Genomic DNA, 20,413 nt, shown 5'->3' on the forward strand with positions numbered 1-20,413 from the left:
GGTTCTGTTTTTAGCGTCCTATAATTATTTCCTTCATTAGTTTACCATGTGAAGTTTTTTCTGCAACTTTTGTTAACACTTTATATGCAAGGTAATAGAATTTATCCCAGTAATTTTCTTCATAAGATACCTTACTTTAAGTATTTGAACAATATAACACGACAATTTTACAATTTTAATTATTATATATATTCATTATTCAATGTAGATTTGAGATTTTTAGAATCATGTGATATTGTGCAGGGGTAGTACTCAGTACTCGGACAGGTTACCATCGTAAAATTACTTGTCTTACAAAAATATGCTTGTCCCACCTTTTTCTTTAATAACACAAAATTAAAGCATTATCATGAAATATATGGAGATAACGAACAGTATTCAAGCTCAAAAGTCCATTAATCAATACAAAATAGGAGCAGAGCAAACACGGACCTCCAAACATCAGAGGTGGGATCAGGTGCCATGGAGGAGTGAGCATCCCCTGCCGACCGGTCACACCCGCGGTGTGCTCCTTGTCATGATCGGGAAATAACAGAAAAATCCGTCGACAATTCAGTGTGTAAATAATGGCCTAACAATTAGTATGAAAAACGTCAGTCAGCATTTGACTCAATGATGAATTGTATTTGCTGACCAGGTCATTGTATCGACCATAGAACTTACGAAATGATGACTTTATACGAGACAGCTGATATTCTTGTTTCATCAACTTATTTGTCAATAATTTACCTCGTTTTAGAAATTGTACATACATAGAGCATGCTCTTGCGTATCGAATCAACTGAGAGATATATACCCCGTATGCAGGTGATGAAGGTATATTGCTGCATAAGTAAGGGAAGTTGACGATTGAAAAGTTAAAGTCATCACGTTTATCATAAAGCTTGGTTGTTAGATTACCATTAACGTCTTTTTCAAGTAAAATATCCAAATATGAAACAGATGTGTCAGACTCTGTGGTATCTTTTATCTCAAGTTCACAAGGATATATCGTATCGACATAAGAATGGAAATAGCCATTGTTAATTGACAATACGTCGTCGATATATCTAAATGTTGAGTTGAAGGCCACAGCAAGTGTTTTCTTCTTTTCACGTACAAGATTTTGGACAAATTCTGCTTCATATGAATACAAAAAAAGGTCTGCTAATAATGGGGCGCAATTGGTACCCATGGGAATTCCAATAGATTGTTGGAAGACCTGGTCTCCAAAAACCACATAGATATTGTCAATCAGAAACTCAAGCATCTTTTTAATGTCAACTTCAGAGTAAAGCCTAGACCCAAAATCACTTAAATCTCCCAATGAGAAACTCTAATTCTTGGGAGACTTCTTAGCATGTGTGGTGCGTATTGATTATTAAACTTAAATTTTGAATACATGTCAATGTGTATACCTGTGCATATATATTTCTCTGTATGATTTAAATAAAAGAAATCTTCATTAGGCCAAATTTAAAATAATGTTTGTTTGCCCTCTCTGAATGCAGGATTAAAAAATTGGGTCAGTAGGTAGGTTAGATAGAATATTCTATCGTTAAAATGATAAATGTCCTACGGACCCAGTTTAACGATAGAATGCGTTCCGTGTATTGTCTATGTAGCAAAGTAAATACGGGAGATAACTCTAACTCGGTGCATTTACTATGAAAAATCCTGAGAGTTCCGAATGTCAACATGGTGTGTAATTTGAAACAAGTAAAAAACGGTGGTGAAAAAGTGTTGAATTCATTCTTCCATTATATGGTTTAGATTTTTAGATGAAAGGTATTTACAGTCTCAAAAAGGTTTGTTATGATTAATTTGACTGTTATTTTCAATGCAACTTCATTAATTTTCTCCAAAATCGTTTTGGAGCAATTCTGCAATTTTCTGCCACATTACGCGTATATGGGAGGCATTCTAACTGTGGTGAGGGCCTGTCCTGAGACACAGTTAGATTATTCTAACTATAGGTAGGTGAGAAAAAAAAATTTTCTCAGAAAATTTCAATACTTAATTTTTAAAATCTATTTTCCAGAATACATTAAAAAAAAAAATAATTGCTTCTTGGAGGTTAAAAAAAATCTTGAGTCGGGCCATTTTTAGCCAGTTGGTCGGGAGAGGGCAACCAAACAATTTTTTATAGGTCGCCTTATTTTGTAATGAAAAAACACTCCTGGATGTTTGTATTTTGTATTCATGGCATGCATTTTACATTTTGAGAATAAGAAGGTCTAAAATCCTCAGCTTTTTTTTACATTGATATACCTGCTATGTTTTACATCTTGTGTAAATTTTAACAATACATGAATGGGTTAATTCTAGAGGAGTTCCAACCAAGTATTAGATGTAGTGGTCAACTGCATTGAAACAGATACTCTGCTGTGATTCATTATATTTTAAAAGTGGTAAAACAAACAATATTTGAGTATGTGATTTTTTGTTAACTGGAAAAGCACTTGTCCATGGACAGGTACCATTGTTAACTGGAAAAGCACTTGTCCATGGGCAGGTTCCATTGTTAACTGGAAAAGCACATGTCCATGGGCAGGTACCACTTACCAAATAACTTGCCCACCAAACAAAATTGGTTGTCCCAGGCACCAGGCATTGCTATTTGTCTAACCCTGTTGTGTCTCATCTTGTGAAATATACATCTAATTTGAATTTTTCAATTAAATAAAGTAATCCAAAGGCAATGTGTGTGTTTTATTTGTGTATTTTTAATTACTGAATGAATTCACAGTGCATGGAAAGCCAGTGAGACAAATATGGTAAATTATGCTGCAATCTTTATGTGTTGTGGATAGGCCTAGTCGCTCTCTACTAATGCATGAATCTAAGGATTAAGGCTGAATTTTTAATTATATTAACCATCTTTACACTCATCTTCAGGTTTTCACAATCATGGTGCTATGTCCAGGATATCAAAAGAATGGTCGTCCTTGTACAAATATTTTAGAACAGAAAAGTAAATTCTGTAAGCTTTGTGGATGGAAGATCGACCCTGATATATTTTTGAAGGAGGCTATTTCTTGTCCTAATGTCCCACTGAACAGTGAGGAGAAGTGTGGAACTTGGATAGAGAGAGACCAAATGTTCTGTGACCAATGTGGATGGGAAGTTAATCATGATTTCTTCCCCAGAAAACATAGTAAAGATGATAAAGATATGCCTGGTGATAGTTATAGCAATCTAAAGACTCAGATGAAAAATCTTACACTCAAACAAGAACAGCCAGAAGCATGTGGTACTCAGCGGAGGTACTCCCCTGATTATCAGACTGATAGGTGTAAGTATACACACTTGTATCATAGTTATACATATGTAATGAAAATCAATGCATAGAAAGATCTGTCAAATGACCATTCATTTTCATGGTGTTTTTCAGTGTTTTTTTAAAATTAATAAGGAGATTGTGTGAAATTCATTTATTCGGAATATATTTTAAGTTTATTTACCATGATAAAATATTTACCAGTAATATTAAAGTACATTTAATTTATATTTTTGATATAAGCTTTATGATGTTGTGTTATATGGTATTTTCTTTTAAGATTTTTGGGGTATCCCTTTACAGATGTGAACCACAAGGAAGACCCTCACTCTCCTAGTTCATCCTCCCAAAATGGGACCTCATCTTCCGTCTCCCCAAGGGAAACCAGGGAGACAAAGATTGGGAAGGTTCTGTTTGTCCACAATTTAAATGAAGAGGTAACATATACCGGTACCTAAACTTGTTGTCCCAATCAGACCAAGATTATGTGATTTATTCTTACAGTTTAAAGGAACTTCAGTCAAACCTGTTATCTTGAACTTGATGGTGCCAAGAAAAAAACTTCAAGATATACCCACAGATTCGAGATATCAAGGTTTAAATACATTTAGAAATAGTGATTGGGACTTCCAAATCACTTAGACATATCCATGATATTCGAGATATCAGTGTTTGAGATACCAAAGTTAAACTGTAATTCAGAACTTTAGCCCTGGAATTGAAAATTAACCACAGGTTAATTTGTACAATATACTGACATTTTTTTCTTTATTTAAATAGAAGGTTGAATGTTATGAGAGATTGTCATAGGCTCTTACTACTAGAGTATGTATATCAAGAGATGTTGTTATACCTTTAAAAATTGTTTCCTACATAAATCTGTACTAAAAAAAAGTTTAACATTTCCAATGTTTTACTGAGCGGTCCAAAAAAAAAATCAGTGTTTGACCGCAGAGTGAGATTTTGGTCCTGTTGATGAGATATTGGACTGCTTAGGTCACACTTTGGGCAGGATCAGCTAAACCTTATTTGCAGTCGTTGGTGTTCGATAGTGACAGAATTGACTTACATTAACCGCAGTGCGGGTAAAGGAAATTTACATCATGGAAACCAGCACAAAATACATGTACAGTTGAACTTCAATATCTCGAACACTGATATCTCGAATACCATGGATATGTTGAAATGATTTGGAAGTCCCAACCACTTATTTTTTAAGTATTTTACCACTGTTATCTCGAATTCTTGGATATCTCGAAGCTTTTTCGCGGTCCCATCGAGTTTGAGATAATGAGGTTTGACTGTATGTCAAAAAAAAATATTTGTAAAAGGTATAACAAAACATTTATTGGCTGTGTTCTCGGGCAAAATGCATTTTGTCAACCCCTCTAACAAAACTGTTTGCCTTCGGCCTAACAGCCTCAGGCAAACAGTTTGATTCTTGGGTCTGACAAAATGCATGTTGCCCTCGAACCCAGTCAATAAATGTATAATATTGAATGTTTGGTTTTGAAAATTTACTTACATACATAAGTTTTTTCTTTATTTTTAGAAAGTGACTACAGAGGGTCTGTTTAATCTGTTTAGTAAGTATGGTCATTCAATGTTCTATACAGAATCCTTATCTCCTGATAGGGTCTTTTTAGGAAATATTTATATCATCTCCTGAGAGGGTCTATTTAATAAATGTTTATATCATCTCCTGAGAGGGTCTATTTAGTAAATGTTTATATCATCTCCTGAGAGGGTCTATTTTGTAAATGTTTACATCATCTCCTGGGAGGGGTCTATTTAGGAAATGTTTATATCATCTCCCGAGAGCGTCTATTTAGTAAATGTTTATATCATCTCCTGAGAGGGTCTATTTAGTAAATCTTTATACATGTATCATTACATCACTTTATCATGATATTGTATGGATATTTTAAATTCATACTTATATGTTTTGAGGAGATACTGGTATTGTTTGTAATGATGCTACATGTATATTCACAGATATTTCACTTTCACTGGGTGATACTTTGTATGAAAAATTAGAAACGAGAAAATTACAATATTTTAATGGAATAAAATTCCATGTTTTTTTCCCCCAAAATATTAGCCAAATTCAAATTTTAAGAAAGCTTCTAGCTCTATCTGAGTACACTATAAAAGAGGAACTTATGGCCATGCATATTTTGGTGCAGATAAGTTTTAGTACTAAATAAATTTCTCTGTCAAATATTTTGAAGTTCAAATAGATTAACAAAACATCATTATTAAAGTTTAAGAGATCAAGGCCCTATTACCGTATTTGGCCGAATATAATACGCATTGGTGTAAAATACGCACCCCCTTTTTGAGCCTGAAACTGGGGGAAAAAACGCAGTTCGGTTGTATTATACGCAGCAGAAAATTTTACCAAGCGGTGTTCTGAACTTTTGAAAATCGCGGTAATTTGCTATGAAAATCGGCGCGGAGATAAAGTGCCGAAAATTTACAGAACACGATATTTTATTCAAATGCGTTTTTAATCTTGACTTTCCATATCACGGCAATCTGGAGAAATTATTTATTTTCAACAAAGCACGAGATAATGTTGCATTAAAGAATTAACAGAGTTTATTATTAATTTTTTTAGCATACGGTTATATTGAAATTATACGTCGCCGTATACTATTCTTTGTAGAAATAATTTTATTTCAACAAAGCACGAGATATTGTTGCAAGTCTAACAGTTATCATATTATTTTTAGTTTAAGGTAATCATGTTGAAAATTACGTAAATTTAACAGGGCAAGCGATATTGCAACATCAAAGTATTCATAGACTACGATTTTCCTCCTTTGAACTTGAAATTAATTAATTAATTAATTAAATAGCTGATGTTATAAAAATAAAATCAAAATTTAACAAGCGTGTAAAGTTTTCAACACACCTCCAAAGCTGTGAAAAATGATGTACAAAGGTGGGATATATGTCTTCATACATCGAGGTAATCTTCGTAGATATCTTATTTTCTACAGAGCACGGGTAAATGATAACACTTAAGTTTCAACATACTTCTTATTTCCTTTTTTAACTCAATCATTTTAACACGAGGCCGATATAAGATAAAGTAAAATTACATTTAACAAGCGTTTAACTGTTTAACTAATGTGTCGTAATCACATACGAAAGATCATAAACCAACCCCCGATTTTTAGCAAAGAAAATAATCAAAGCCATTAATAAGGGCAGTAAATAATCAGTGCTCTAACTGTAAAAACAATGCTTTGGAGTTGGTAAACAATTTAATTGCCTGGAGGGGTGTTGAGGGGTAATTATCAAGTGACAAGCGCACGTGTTCACAGCCTTGGCTTCCATTCATTGGGACGTATAGAGGGGTGTTTATGTTGAAATGAATTTTTACTGAGTTATTTAAAACCTAAAATAAATTTTATTTTATTGTATTTCATTAAAAAATGACTTATTACTTTTTTGACCGGTGTCTGACAGATTAGGTACATGTGTACTATGATTACGGAAGCACGTGGCAAAGGAATGTGTGAACATCTATAAATAACATCGTTAATGGCGGCCTACATGGAGACGATGAACATGCAGCTCAAATTAATTTTGACTTGCTTTTAAATTTAATTTAACTATCAAAAGGTTATAAATATAACATTTTTAACAAGCCTACGTTCCAACAATAACTTTCCGAAGTTTTAAATACGGCGATAAACAGCAAGAAATTGCATAAGTCTCTAGGTAATACTACGGTATGTGCGTATGATAGCTGTGTTTCACATGAAAGAAAAACCTATCAAAATCCAATTGTGGTGTAAAATACGCACCCCTTTCTCACAGAAAATTATTTTGGGAAAAAAGTGCGTATTATATTCAGCCAAATACGGTATACAATAGAACTTAACAAATAAGACCAGAATTTAAGCTTGCATGCCTCACATCTTTCATGCTTAAAAATTCTGTGACAAATTGTTTGTCTAAAATAGATTTAAAGGTTTGTACAATATAGAATAATGCCTTTTTCAAAATACAAATAATTTAAAGAAGAAAATAATTTGGTGACATATAAGTTTTTAAAAGTTCTTTGGTAAAATGGGGCCCAGATATCATTTCTCAGCAACATGCAACCCACAGTTAATAATTCTTTTGATAAAAAAAATCAATAAATTTGCAGGTATTTATGGCAGAGTAGAAATTGTGAAATTGTTCTTCAAAAAGAAGAGTTCAGGATTAATACAAATGGATAGCCCAGAACATGCACTGTTAGGTTTGTATTTCAGTCTGTAGACGGCTTATGTATCTTTATCACTGTATGACTCTATCACTGTAATACCAGTTGAATCTTAAAGAAAGAGCAGAATTATACAGAAAGTTTCTTTAAAAATGTTGGGTATTTTTTTAACGAATGGACATTTCATGTATAATTGAAAGTAAAGATGTGTTCAATATTTGGTCATTGAGTCTCAATTTGTGATATCACCCATACCACATGGCACATGATATCACCTATACCACATGATATCACCTATACCACATGGCACATGATATCACCTGTACCACATGATATCACCTATACCACATGATATCACCTATACCACATGATATCACCTATACCACATGATATCACCTATACCACATGGCACATGATATCACCTGTACCACATGATATCACCTATACCACATGATATCACCTATACCACATGGCACATGATATCACCTGTACCACATGATATCACCTATACCACATGGCACATGATATCACCTGTACCACATGATATCACCTATACCACATGATATCACCTGTACCACATGATATCACCTATACCACATGATATCACCTATACCACATGGCACATGATATCACCTGTACCACATGATATCACCTATACCACATGATATCACCTGTACCACATGATATCACCTATACCACTATTTATTTAATTAACTGAATATTGTGTCTTGATTCCTTTTCAGAATAAATGATGGTTGTCTTACATGTCATGCTAAGGTGTCTGTAGATAATATGTACTTAATCTCTTTGTTTCAGCCATTGAAAATTTGGACAGAGTGACTGTTTGGGATTGCACTATGCATGTTCAGTTTTCCAAGGCAGGGACAATTTATTTGGAAGATCATTCACAGGTATGACATAAACAAGCATAGGCATAAAATTTTCACCATAATCTGGTTTTCTCTTCAAGGTATTTTTTTAATTTAGATATTTATCACTGGTCTTCAGATAAATTGTTTGGCACCATATTGAGGACCCTGAATACAATAGTTCAGAGTGTCAAATCTGTGCCCCAGCAACAGGGTCTAGAGTGTGGCTAAATTGATCATACATGTTTTGAAAAATCTTCTTTCCTCCTCAGCCTCTAAGAGACAAGCTTCATGAATATAATAGTGAATGTAACGTCCTAGCAAAGTTCTAAAATATGTTTCAGATGATTTAGGAGTTCCCGTTTCTGTGGGACGTCTACATCAATATTTCATAAAGTAGTTTTTTTTATCCCTATATCATACATTTTATATTTAACAAGGCCCAAGCTAGTTGATCTGTGCAGACGTTTTCACACAGTATTGTTTTATAGGCATCAGTCCCGTCACAATAGACTTGATTGTTATTTGTCACAATTGAATAAAATAACACAACAGTTAAAATAAATGTTGTCACAATTGAATAAAATAACACAACATTTAAAATAAATGTTGTCACAATTGAATAAAATAACACAACAGTTAAAATAATTTAAATGACAACATATTACACTAAAACATATCTCACAGTTCTTGCAAAGGTCTGAAATGTGCCTATAAGAAGACTTTATGGGTGCTTCTATCTAGAATTATTTTTTATATGAATAAATATGAAAAACTAACATAATTTCTTTTTGATTAATAATGCCCATTCCTGTGCACCACCAAAGAAATCTATAAAAAAAATTCCACACATTTATGCTTTTTTGCCTTTTAATGTCACAATTTTTACACACTATAATTCTCTCAATGTCCCAAAAATCTTTTCCTTTAGTGTATAAAGGGTCCTTAAATTTTCGTTATTGAAAAAAAAAAACTATTTTATATATTTCAGCTTTTATTTTCCATTTTGTGAAGATATACATGCATGTCATCCAACCAAAAATACCAATTTCAAGTTGCCTTTAGTGCCTATTCTTATTTTTTGTGTTTGTGAAAAAACTTAGATATCTTGATTTTCAGTTCACAAAAGATTTCAGAAACACAAAGCTCTTCAGGGGAGGACCAGCATTTGACTATTTGAAGACAGCTTGTGCTCCATCTCCCATAATTCATCTGTCCAATTTTGTGTGAGTGAAAGTTGTTAACTAGATATGTTTAATTAAAAATATGTATAATTTTATATCAAATAATTCTATGAATCTTTATTCATGGATATTTTGGGGTTTACAGTTGCCTTGGAATTCTTAGACACATTGTTAATACATATACATGTACAGTCAAATCTTGTTATCTCAAACTCAATGGGACCGATAAAAAACTTTGAGATATTTGAGGATTCGAAATATCCAGGGTAAAATACTTAAAGAATAAGGGGTTGGGACTTCCAAATCACTTCGACATATCCATGGTATTTGAAATATCAGTGTTCGAGATACCAAACTTCAACTGTATTTTAATAGATGCATTTTCTTTATTTTGAATAGGAGCACCATTACAAAAGCAGACATCAATGATGTATTTTCAGAATATGGAAACGTGTTGGACATTGTCATGTTTGAGTAATTAGAATTATTTTATTGTCTATTAAGCATTCTAACTTGTAATTCTAGCTTATATTTGATGATTTCAATTATAATTCTTTTTTTTAATTCAGATAATGAATTATTCAGTCTTGGCAAAAACTCTGCCTTTGCTCATTTGTCTCAAAATCTTGCTTCAAATATATGCATTGTATCTGATTCCTTAATTTGGGAGTATAGGATACAACATGGTACTTCCTTTTTACTTCCATTTTATGATAAAGACTACTAGTCCCAGGTATCAGGCTTTAAAGGGTCATAAACAAACATCCCTTTTCCATATTTATTTCATAAGATGATGATTTAGTGAAGTAATATATAATTTTGCAGATCAAAAGGGAAGAGAGGGGCTTTGGTCGAGTATGCTTCAATAGCACAGTCCATCTTGGCTGTTATGGTAATTACAATATTTTCAATCTGTTTCATGGATATTTTAGTTTATAAATTCACATCATTGATCACTTATTATGGAACCTTGCAGAAAAATTACATAAAGGGAATATGTAAAGAAAATTTCTGCAATGATTGAAAAAAAAAATGTAGCTCACGTGAGCTGAAGGCTCAAGTGAGCTTTTCTGATCGAAATTTGTCCGTTGTCAGTTGTCATCTTTGTTGTCATTGTTGTTGTTGTCGTCGATGTCCATCATCCCTCTATCCGTCTGTCCGTTTGTAAACTTTTCACAATTTCATCTTCTTCTCCAGAAATACTGGGCCAGTTTCAACCAAACTTGGCACAGAGTATTTTTTTGGTGAAGGGGATTCAAGTTTACTCAAATAAAGGGCCATGCCCTTTTCCAAGGGAGATAATTACAAATTAGTGAAAAATTAATAGCATTACAGTAAACTTCTTTTATAACGTACTTGGTTATAAAGTATCTCCGGATGTAAACTAGCCATTCCATAGTCCCGGCAAATTGTCTATATATTTCATTGGAAAAAACACCGCTTACAATGTATTTGTATATAACGTAGTATCGCCTATAAAGTATTAGAAATTTGGTCCCATTACATAATTACACCACTTATAACGTATTCTGACACCTGGTTTCACACCTTTTCTATCAGCTCAGTGACTGCGGATTAGGCACGGTTTGTTGACTTCATAGCTTCTCCGTAATGGGTGTTTTTCTAACGAGGTTTCTTTGTTGTTTCAGGTAGATTTATTTATAATAAATTGTTTGAATAAAGTTCATCGAGTAGATGTATACATAATAAAATTGTTTGAATAAAAAATCATCTTTGAGTCAGTAAATAGCAATATAACCAAAAATGATATAATTAAACTATAATAGTGAAAAAAATAGATTCAATATCAGTAAACCGCGAAGACAGCGAGGATGATGAGGCCGTGCCTGACACGTGCATACCATCTACCCAGACGATCAACGGACATTAGTCCGAAGTTTTCACGACTCTGGCAACTCTGGAGACTTTTGTAAAGAAATGTTGTCAGGCCAAACAGACAAACATTACGGATTTTTATATGATCTGACGATCAATATATAAAATGTTACGGAATATTAATCTTTCTTAATATAAGAAATGAAACCAAATATACTTGTAAATCATTTACAATCTATACATACTTTAAAATATCAATAACACACTAGCAGTTTGAAAACTGTTTACGGTAAAGGTGTACTGAGTACTTCCGGTCTCCCTTTATAACGTACACCGGTTATAACGTAGGATTTATCACAGTCCCTTGAGATACGTTATAAAAGATGTTTACTGTATTTAAAAATCTTCTCAAGAACCACTGGGCCAAGAAAAATGAAACTTATGTGGAATCATCCTCAGATAGTGTAGATTCAAGTTTGTTCAAATCATGACCCACGGGGGTAGGGTGGGGCTACAATGTGGGGATCAAAGTTTTACATAGGAATATATAGGAAAAATCTTTAAAAATCTTCTTCTCAAGAACAGCAAAGCCATGTTTATATAGTCATATTGATATGGAAGCATCCTCAGGTAGTGTGGATTCCAATTTCTTCAAATCATGACCCCTGGGGATAGGGTGGGGCCACAATGTGGGGATGAAAGTTTTACATAGGAATATTTAGGGACAAATCTTTAAAAATATTCTTCTCAAGAACAGCAAAGCCATGATTGGTCATATTTATATGGAAGCATTCTCAGGTAGTGTAGATTTAAAGAACAACTCTCAATAAGGCTTATCTGTGGTCTCCGGTTACTCGTCAAATTTCGAACATTTATTAACATTTTTAAAAATTAAATTTTATTGTTAACTAATGTCTTTATTAATTGAATCATCAGCTAAAAATGTCAAACAATAGATATAGGCAGCATACGAAGCTGTCCGTTGAAGGTAGGGTTCTTTGATTTTCATGAATATCAAAAGACATCAGTGACAGGTACACACTTCAAAGCTTTCGTAAACACCGAGCACAGGTTTGTTCAGAGTCGAGTTTGAAATATAATGTGTATATTATATGTGTAAAGGTTGAGTGAAAATATCTTTGTTGAACAACCTTGTGCTCTATGTTTTCTAATCAAAAGTATTGTGATTTTGAATCTCTTCGCTGACTTCATTTACATGCGATTAACCTCTTTATGACCTGTTTAGAATCATAACAAGCCACGTGGATTTGTATCGTTACGGGTAAATGCCCCCAGTAAACGTGCTAGTTCTCAGTTGAAACGTACTCAGTTTTATATTGATCAGCATGGACTTGTTTGGTTCATCTTGTTATAGCTTTTATTGCCAAAGTTTTGTTAATAGAAAATTGGATTTGTAGTTGATTGTGAATCTTGAACATATTATTCGTCTTTGAAAAAAAACTATCATACCAAGATCTTCTTTTTATAGTATCTAATCTAAATGTGTCTGCCCATTTCCATGTAATAGAGAAACCGTAGTCTGATCGGGGGAAAATGTTCCGGCATTTTTTAGTGCGATAGGTGTTAAAAATAGGCTTGTATTTTTTTGATATGTTTGATTATTCATTATAAATACACAATGTTTTAATTAGAAATACTTCGTTATACACAGTGAAAACAAACAAAATACCGTATGCTAGTATTCAACCGGTAAACCAAGGGTGTAAAAAGGGACCACACTACTATACTTAAGTAGAATACTCCTTTGTTCAAATCATGTCTCCGGCAGGGTTGGGCCACAACGGATTATCAAAGTTTAACATAGGAATATATGTATATATGAAAATCTTTAAAAATCTTCTTCTCAAGAACAGCAAAGCCATGTTTTGTCATATTGATATAGAAGCATTGTTCAAATCATTGCCCTGGGGGTTAGGATGTGGCCACAACAGGAGATCGAAGTTTTTCACTGGAATATATAGGAAAATATATTTTAAAATATTCTTCTCAAGAAAAGCAGAGCCATGAAAATAGATATTTATATACAAGCATCCTCAGGTAGAGTGCAGGATTAAGTTTGTTCAAATTATTGCCTCTTGAGGGTGGGTTGGGCAATAGCAGGGTATACACATTTTACATTGGAATATATAAGGAAAACCTTTAAAAATCTTCTCAAGAACAGAGTTCTGATTTATCATATTAATATGCCAGCATCATCAGAAATTGCAGATCAAGAGATTTGAATCAGGTCAGGCATTTTTCCTCTCCAGCTATTAGTTATCAGAGACTTTCTCTGCTTTTGTATAGGTTTGCATTATTTAATTTTTTAGTGCTAGACATGATTCCGTTTTTATTGATTTAGAATTATACAATTAATAAGTTGATATCTTGAAAACCAACAAATATTATTTGCATTATTTAATTTTTTAGCTCACCTGAGCCAAAGGCTCAAGTGAGCTTTTCTGATCACTTTTTGTCTGGCGTCCGTCTGTCTGTCCGTCTTGGGTAAAGGGGATTTAAGTTTGTCCAAATGAAGGGCCACGCCCTCTTTCAAGGGGAGATAATAAAGAATTAGTGAAAAATTAATAGCATCTTTTAAAAATCTTCTTCTCAAGAACCACAGGGCCAAAATAGATGAAACCCATGTGGAAGCATCCTCAGGTAGTGTAGATTCAAATTTCTTCAAATCATGACCCCTGGGGGAAGGGCGGGGCCACAATGGAGGATCAAAGTTTTACATACAAATATATAGGAAAAATCTTTAAAAATCTTCTTCTCAAGAACAGCAAAGCCATGATGAGTCATATTTATGTGGAAGCATCCTCAGGTTGTGAAGATTCAAGTTTGTTCAAATCATGACCCCCAGGGGTAGGGCGGGGCCACAATGGAGGATCAAAGTTTTACATTGAAATATATAGGAAAAACATTTAAAAATCTTCTCAAGAATAGCAAAGCCATGATGAATCATATTTATATGGAAGCATCCTCAGGTAGTGTAGATTCAAGTTTGTTCAAATCATGACCCCTTGGGATAGGGCGGGGCCACAGTGGAGGATCAAAGTTTTACATAGCAATATATAGGAAAAATCTTCTTCTCAAGAACAGCAAAGCCATGATCAGTCATATTTATATGGAAGCATCCTCAGGTAGTGTAGATTCAAGTTTGTACAAATCATGACCCCCGGGGGTAGGGCGGGGCCACATTGGAGGATCAAAGTCTTAAATAGAAATATGTAGGAAAATATCTTCTTCTGAAGAACGGCAAAGCCATGATTAGTCATTTTGATATGGAAGCATCCTGAGGTAGTGTAGATTCAAATTTATTCAAATCATGACCCCTGGGGATAGGGTCGGGCCACAATGGGGGATCGAAAATTTTACAGAGGAACGTATAGGAAAATATCTTCTTCTCAAGAACTGAAAATCAAGTTTAGTCATTTTGATCGGAAGCATCCTCAGGTAATGTAAATTCAATTTTGTTCAAATGATGACCCCTTGGGGAAGGGTAGGGCCCAATGGGGGATCGAAAGTATTACATAAGAACATATAGAAAAAAATATTTCTTCTCAAGAACAGAAAAGCTATGTTTAGTCATATTGATATGGAAGCATATTCAGGTATGTAGATTCAAGTTTGTTCAAATGATGACCCCTGGGATAGGGAGGAGCCACAATGGGGGATCAAATTTTTACAAAGGAATATATGGGAAATTTTTTAAAATCTTCTCAAGTATAACAAAGCCATTGCTTAGCAAATGTGCTCAGGTGAGCATTGTGGTCCATGGGCCTCTTGTTTGTGCTAGACATGATTTCATTGAATTATACAACTAATAATATGATATTTTAAAAACCAACAGATATTAAATTTTATTTCAAGTTTTTATAACAGCATATGTTACAGTCTGGTGTTAAAATACTGGATATTTTATGGGTGGAAAATCATTATAACTTGAGTAAATATTCTACTTTCCAGATGATCAATACATGTATTAGCATTATTGACTTTGTTAAATACTGCTTGGTTTTTAAATAATGATCACATTTCCCTGGTTCCACCCTTAATTAAAATAATTATGCTTTATTTGTTGATAGACTCCTAGAGCATGGTGTATCTGACAGTATAATAACTTGGAAACTAGACATCATGTGTGTTTTTTTTAAATTTTTTTTTGGGGGGGGGGGGGGGGTATAAAGATTTATCAACTTGTAATAAGAGCTCTTTTAGTACATTTTTTAGCTAACTGATCAATATTTATTCTAAGTCTGTCATATATTTTAAACTCTCCACATACATGTATTTGACTTCATCTTCAGATCTAAATATATAAACCTTGGCCACTAGACTGTTAAAATTAGTATTATTGCCTTCAGATCTCAGTATCTTCAGTTATAATTGCTGAAATTTATCTGAAAGGTTATGTGACTCAGATGAGCATTGTGACCCATGTTTAGTAAAACACCTGAAACAAAGACATGATTGAATGGATCTATACTAAATTTTAAATTGGCCCATTCATCTCTCTGTTCATGGGTGCATGGATTGGAGAGTTCAGTTTATTTTAGCCATAACCACACTGTGTTTTTAGCATTTGTACTTTGTCTTCTACAACATCAGGTGTTGAACCTTTATTTAACGCTTCAGAGTCTGTGGTTGAAGTTTATCAAAAATAGAAAACAAATCTGTGAATGTAATGTGCAACTTAATACATATATTTCCATCTATTTCAAATCATCACTGCTGTATTTATTGTGTTTTGCTTAGGATATTACTGATATATATTCCTAATTATTCTAGGAGATTTCATGGTAACATTTCAGCCATACTATTTTATTTTTTGAAGAATTAAAAGATTTAGGGTCACTATTTTGTTTGGTAAGAATAATATTACATTTTATTATATGATTGAATAATTCCCTTCTCTCTTATTAGCTGAAATCCAACAATGTTAGAAAAATACTATGCTATATTCATCTCCATGTGACCTTCCAGGTGAATATTATATAAATACTGCACGTAGTTGAGTGTAACATTGAAAATTTTCACCCCAAGAAAGCCATTGTCAACCGAGGCTGCACCTCAGTTGACAATGGTTTTCTTGGGGTGAAAATTTTCAATGTTACACTCAACTACGTGCAGTATTTATTATATTATACTGAATGTTTTACACAATTGCATATTACAGTGAACCTTGCGTGCATAAATTCTGTGCAGTCAATATTTTTTGGAATATCACACGTCATCAAGCAATGTCGACTGTTGCTATGCTGGAAGGCGTGGCTTCATTATTCAGAGGGTAATAGTGTTTTTTAGCAAATGCTTCTCGACGAATCAGATTTCACTAATTTACATGAAAGTATAATATAAGGATTTGTTTTTTCCACATTGGACTAAAAATAGATTGGGAAATTCCAAAGTGATACAAATAGGTTTGGAAAGTTATTTCACTTGCACCTGACTTCCTTTCAGGTGAACATATCATTCAGGCATGTAAAATCTGGAGTGAGGGGTGGGTATGGAGGGGGGAGGAAGAGGACTTACCCCCATCACACTTTTTTATGAAAGAAATTTTTTACATATGTAGTACATGTATAAAATGTTCATTGAAAGCCCCCCTGTTAATGGACTTTAATACACCCCCCTCCCCCCAAGGTAAAATTTGGATTTGAAAGATTTCTTTTTGGGGGAGGGGGGTGTCAAGGAATTTTTTTTCAGGTAAGTGATCTTTTTTTTTTTTTTTTTTTACATTATAATACCCCTGTTTTAAAAATTGATCCTCTATATGTGCCTGACATTTATTTTTTCCTACATCACACCTAAAATAGATTTAAGAATTCTAAATTAATACAAATGGTTATGTTTATTTTAACCCAGTTTCTCTCATTGCATTTTTCTATGACTTCTGCAAATGTAAAAAAGTAAGATGGCATGGATTGCTTAAAAAGAATCATTTATTAATGAATCATATAATAAAACAATTATTGCTGTTTTTTTAGTCAATACGATGATTTAGCCACCTTCAAAGTACAATATTCATCTTGCCCCTCTGGCTCGGTGAATATTGTACTCCTTAGGTGGCTAAATCATCGTACTGACTCAAACACAGCAATAATTGTGTAGTACATGTATGTGTACCTAGTGATTCTGCAGTGTTGAATTTACGTTTTAATATTTCCAGGACTATATAGTCATAATTGCTATTGTAATCTTTTGAGGTTGTAATACTAAAATAAACAAGAATGCTTGGGTCAGGGAGAAGGGAGCTTTTTTACATGTACATTATTGAATTGTAAATATTTGCCTATACATGTAATGCCTTTTTTTGTTTTTACCTTTTACAGGCCATGCACAACTTCCTGTTGCCAGATAACTCCAGACTGAATGTTACATTTTCCCATTTCAAATCCTTGAACAAAAAGTAGTTTGAAAGAAGAAAGCTTTGAACAGTTCCCACTGGCTGAGTCTGCTGTTATTTAGAAGAAATAAAAAAAAAAAAAGAACAGGAAGCATACTCAGTGTGGACCTGTAGATATTGATGTGGATTTTTTATTTTTAGTGAGTGTGTCATGATAAATGTATTTGTTTACAAGGTATGTAATTTTTTGTACTTTTTTTCTTATATATGTTACATATATTTTGTTTTATTATACCTGATATAGACAATATATTGCAGTACATATGTAGTCATAGTTTTGTTAAGTTGTAAAATTAGTAAGTGATTTGACATGCAATATTGTATACAAGTGATCACATCAGGATCAAATCTACATTTAATACTCTTATAGCAAGAAATCAAAACATACAGCCAAATATTTTAAAATCTTGAAAGAAAAGGAATGAAAATTTGATTGCGTGAATGTTTTGATTCATATGGTACCTAGCCAGACTTGCCTTTTTATTCAGTAAGTATAGATTTTTGAACTGAACACCCCTCTGTGTTCACATTGATTTTGTAGGAAATTACCCCTCTGTGTTCACATTTATTTTGTAGAAGAATTACTATGTTTATTCATTTTATTTTACCATATTATCACATTTATATTCACAAGTGTATGTGTAGTCTTTCAAATGGCCATAAAAGTGACAGTGAAGGTTAATAGCTCAGCTATTATTTTTATGTAACTCAGTTCTCTCTGCCTAGAAAAAAAAGTGCAGCCAAAATTATAATGAACTGTTTTTATGGACTTTGTGTAAAGTACACAGATCATAATTTTCATGTATTTTCTTCTAAGACTTCTTGTTTATAATGTGTTGTGTTCTCATGTAAAAGACTGCTTTCTAAAAGTATAACCTATTATGTGGAAATACAATCTCTTCTTCTGTACAACTATGCCCCCCTTTTTATGCCCCAAGATCGAAAGCTTTAACCTTGGCCATAACTTTTGAATGATTGGTGCTTCGTCTTTCTTATATGACCTGTGTATTTCTTGGGAGAAGGCCTTTCCTTTGGCACCATTAATTTTGACCATTTGACCTTGACCTTGATGTTTGACATACTTTTGAAAAAAACTTTAACCTTTTCCATATTTATTCAATGGTTGCTGCTAGGCCTTTCATATTTCACAGGTTTATTCCTCAAGACAAGACCTTACTTTGGATATCAACATATTTGATTTGCATTTGAGAAAGTTTAACCTTTGCTATAAGTTGCCATATGGGGGCATCACTGTTTCACAAACATATCTTGTTTTTTATTTAATTCTGATGATATCTGGAGACTAGCAGTAGTATGTTTCTTCATTTTAAAAAAAAAAAAATAGCATACCTCATTTTGTGCCTGTTATTTCTTTGCTTCCTCACTAATCCATCTTTGTCAAATTTATTCATGTTCATACAAGAAGCATCACCCCTAAGTCTTACAAATCTGCCCACTTGTTATCCAATGTTCCTCTTCATTTTTCTGGAGACAATTCACTCTGGAAGCAAGTTTGTGTGTATCTCAGTATCATGCAGACATTTTCTTCTTCTCTTAAATCTTCTGAAAATTGTTGATAGTTTACTTAATTGTTCTGGTTGTGATCTGAATTTTGTGTCTTTTTCTCTTTGATGCTTGAGACTGGTTGAGACCTTTTGCCGTTTGAGATGTACTATTTGAAAATCTTCTTAATTGACTTGTATTCATGAAGTCGTCTGTGTATTATTTTTTATTTTGTGCAGTCATCATTGCTCTCAAAATCAAGCACCTGTTTTGTTCATCATTCATTTTTTTTTTCGTGTTCCAAGAAGACAGTATTCATTTCTTGAAACTGAGTTTCCTGCACTTTATTTCTTAAGAGTCTTTTTTTCTGCTATATCTGTTTATTCCATAGCTCATGTTGATGTAACATTAATATATAGTGTTCTACATTGTTCTCTAGATACTTGTTCAAAGATGAGCTATTTTCTGATGACAACTTCAACAAAATCATATCACCTTGTAACAGTGCATTGATATCAGTATTTATGTATTGAGTTTGCAAACTTATCTGGTGCTTTTATAATTCAGGACCTTTGATCAGGGACCTATATACTAAGTATATAGGTCCCTGCTTTAATATAAGGTACTCATCTGTTTTATAAATTTTGCAGTTTGTTTTAAGCTTTCACATGTAACTCTTTTTAGAATGTCAATAAAAAAAAATCACTGAACAGTTTTGTTAGAGGTTGTTTGAGATGTTTTTGGTGAGGATAAAAACTCACTATAGGTGCTGCATTATTTGTGTTCTAAAATTTCAGTTCTTTTTTTCACATGTAGTTAACATGGTATTCAGAAATAAAATTCTGTTCAAATTTTATATTTTTTCCTTTTTTTAGCCAGAGGCTCAAAGAGCTTAAATGTATGCTGTTTCCATTTTTGTGGTGTGACAGACATTTTCTGAATGTGGACCATATCTCAAGAATCTCTTAGCCAATTTTTTTCAAATTTGTCACAGAGAATTCTTGGGCCAAAGGCTTCATTTATACTAAAATTGTGACCCTTAAACAAAGGGAAATAATAGATAGTTTTCATATGAGGTATTTTCTCTCCGAGTTATTTCCCTTGGCCGCCATCTTGGTGGTCAACATG

General features: G+C 33.2%; 1 protein-coding gene across 1 annotated transcript; it reads left to right on the forward strand.

Annotated features, from left to right (window-relative positions):
* Positions 1 to 47: 47 nt before the first annotated feature.
* LOC133172712 (polypyrimidine tract-binding protein 2-like) lies at positions 48 to 20,141 on the forward strand. The gene is made up of 10 exons (XM_061307664.1): positions 48 to 91; positions 2,878 to 3,274; positions 3,563 to 3,696; positions 4,812 to 4,845; positions 7,425 to 7,517; positions 8,298 to 8,392; positions 9,470 to 9,576; positions 9,934 to 10,008; positions 10,360 to 10,426; positions 17,709 to 20,141. Exons 2-10 carry the CDS (start codon positions 2,890 to 2,892, stop codon positions 17,787 to 17,789), a joined length of 1,071 nt encoding a protein of 356 aa, XP_061163648.1. The 5' UTR covers positions 48 to 91; positions 2,878 to 2,889; the 3' UTR covers positions 17,790 to 20,141.
* The last annotated feature ends 272 nt before the right edge of the window (positions 20,142 to 20,413 follow it).

Source organism: Saccostrea echinata, unplaced genomic scaffold (assembly GCF_033153115.1).
Source record: "Saccostrea echinata isolate AGI-Se365-2 ecotype Australia unplaced genomic scaffold, CSIRO_AGI_Sech_v1 ptg000054l, whole genome shotgun sequence".
Lineage (NCBI taxonomy): Eukaryota > Metazoa > Mollusca > Bivalvia > Ostreida > Ostreidae > Saccostrea > Saccostrea echinata.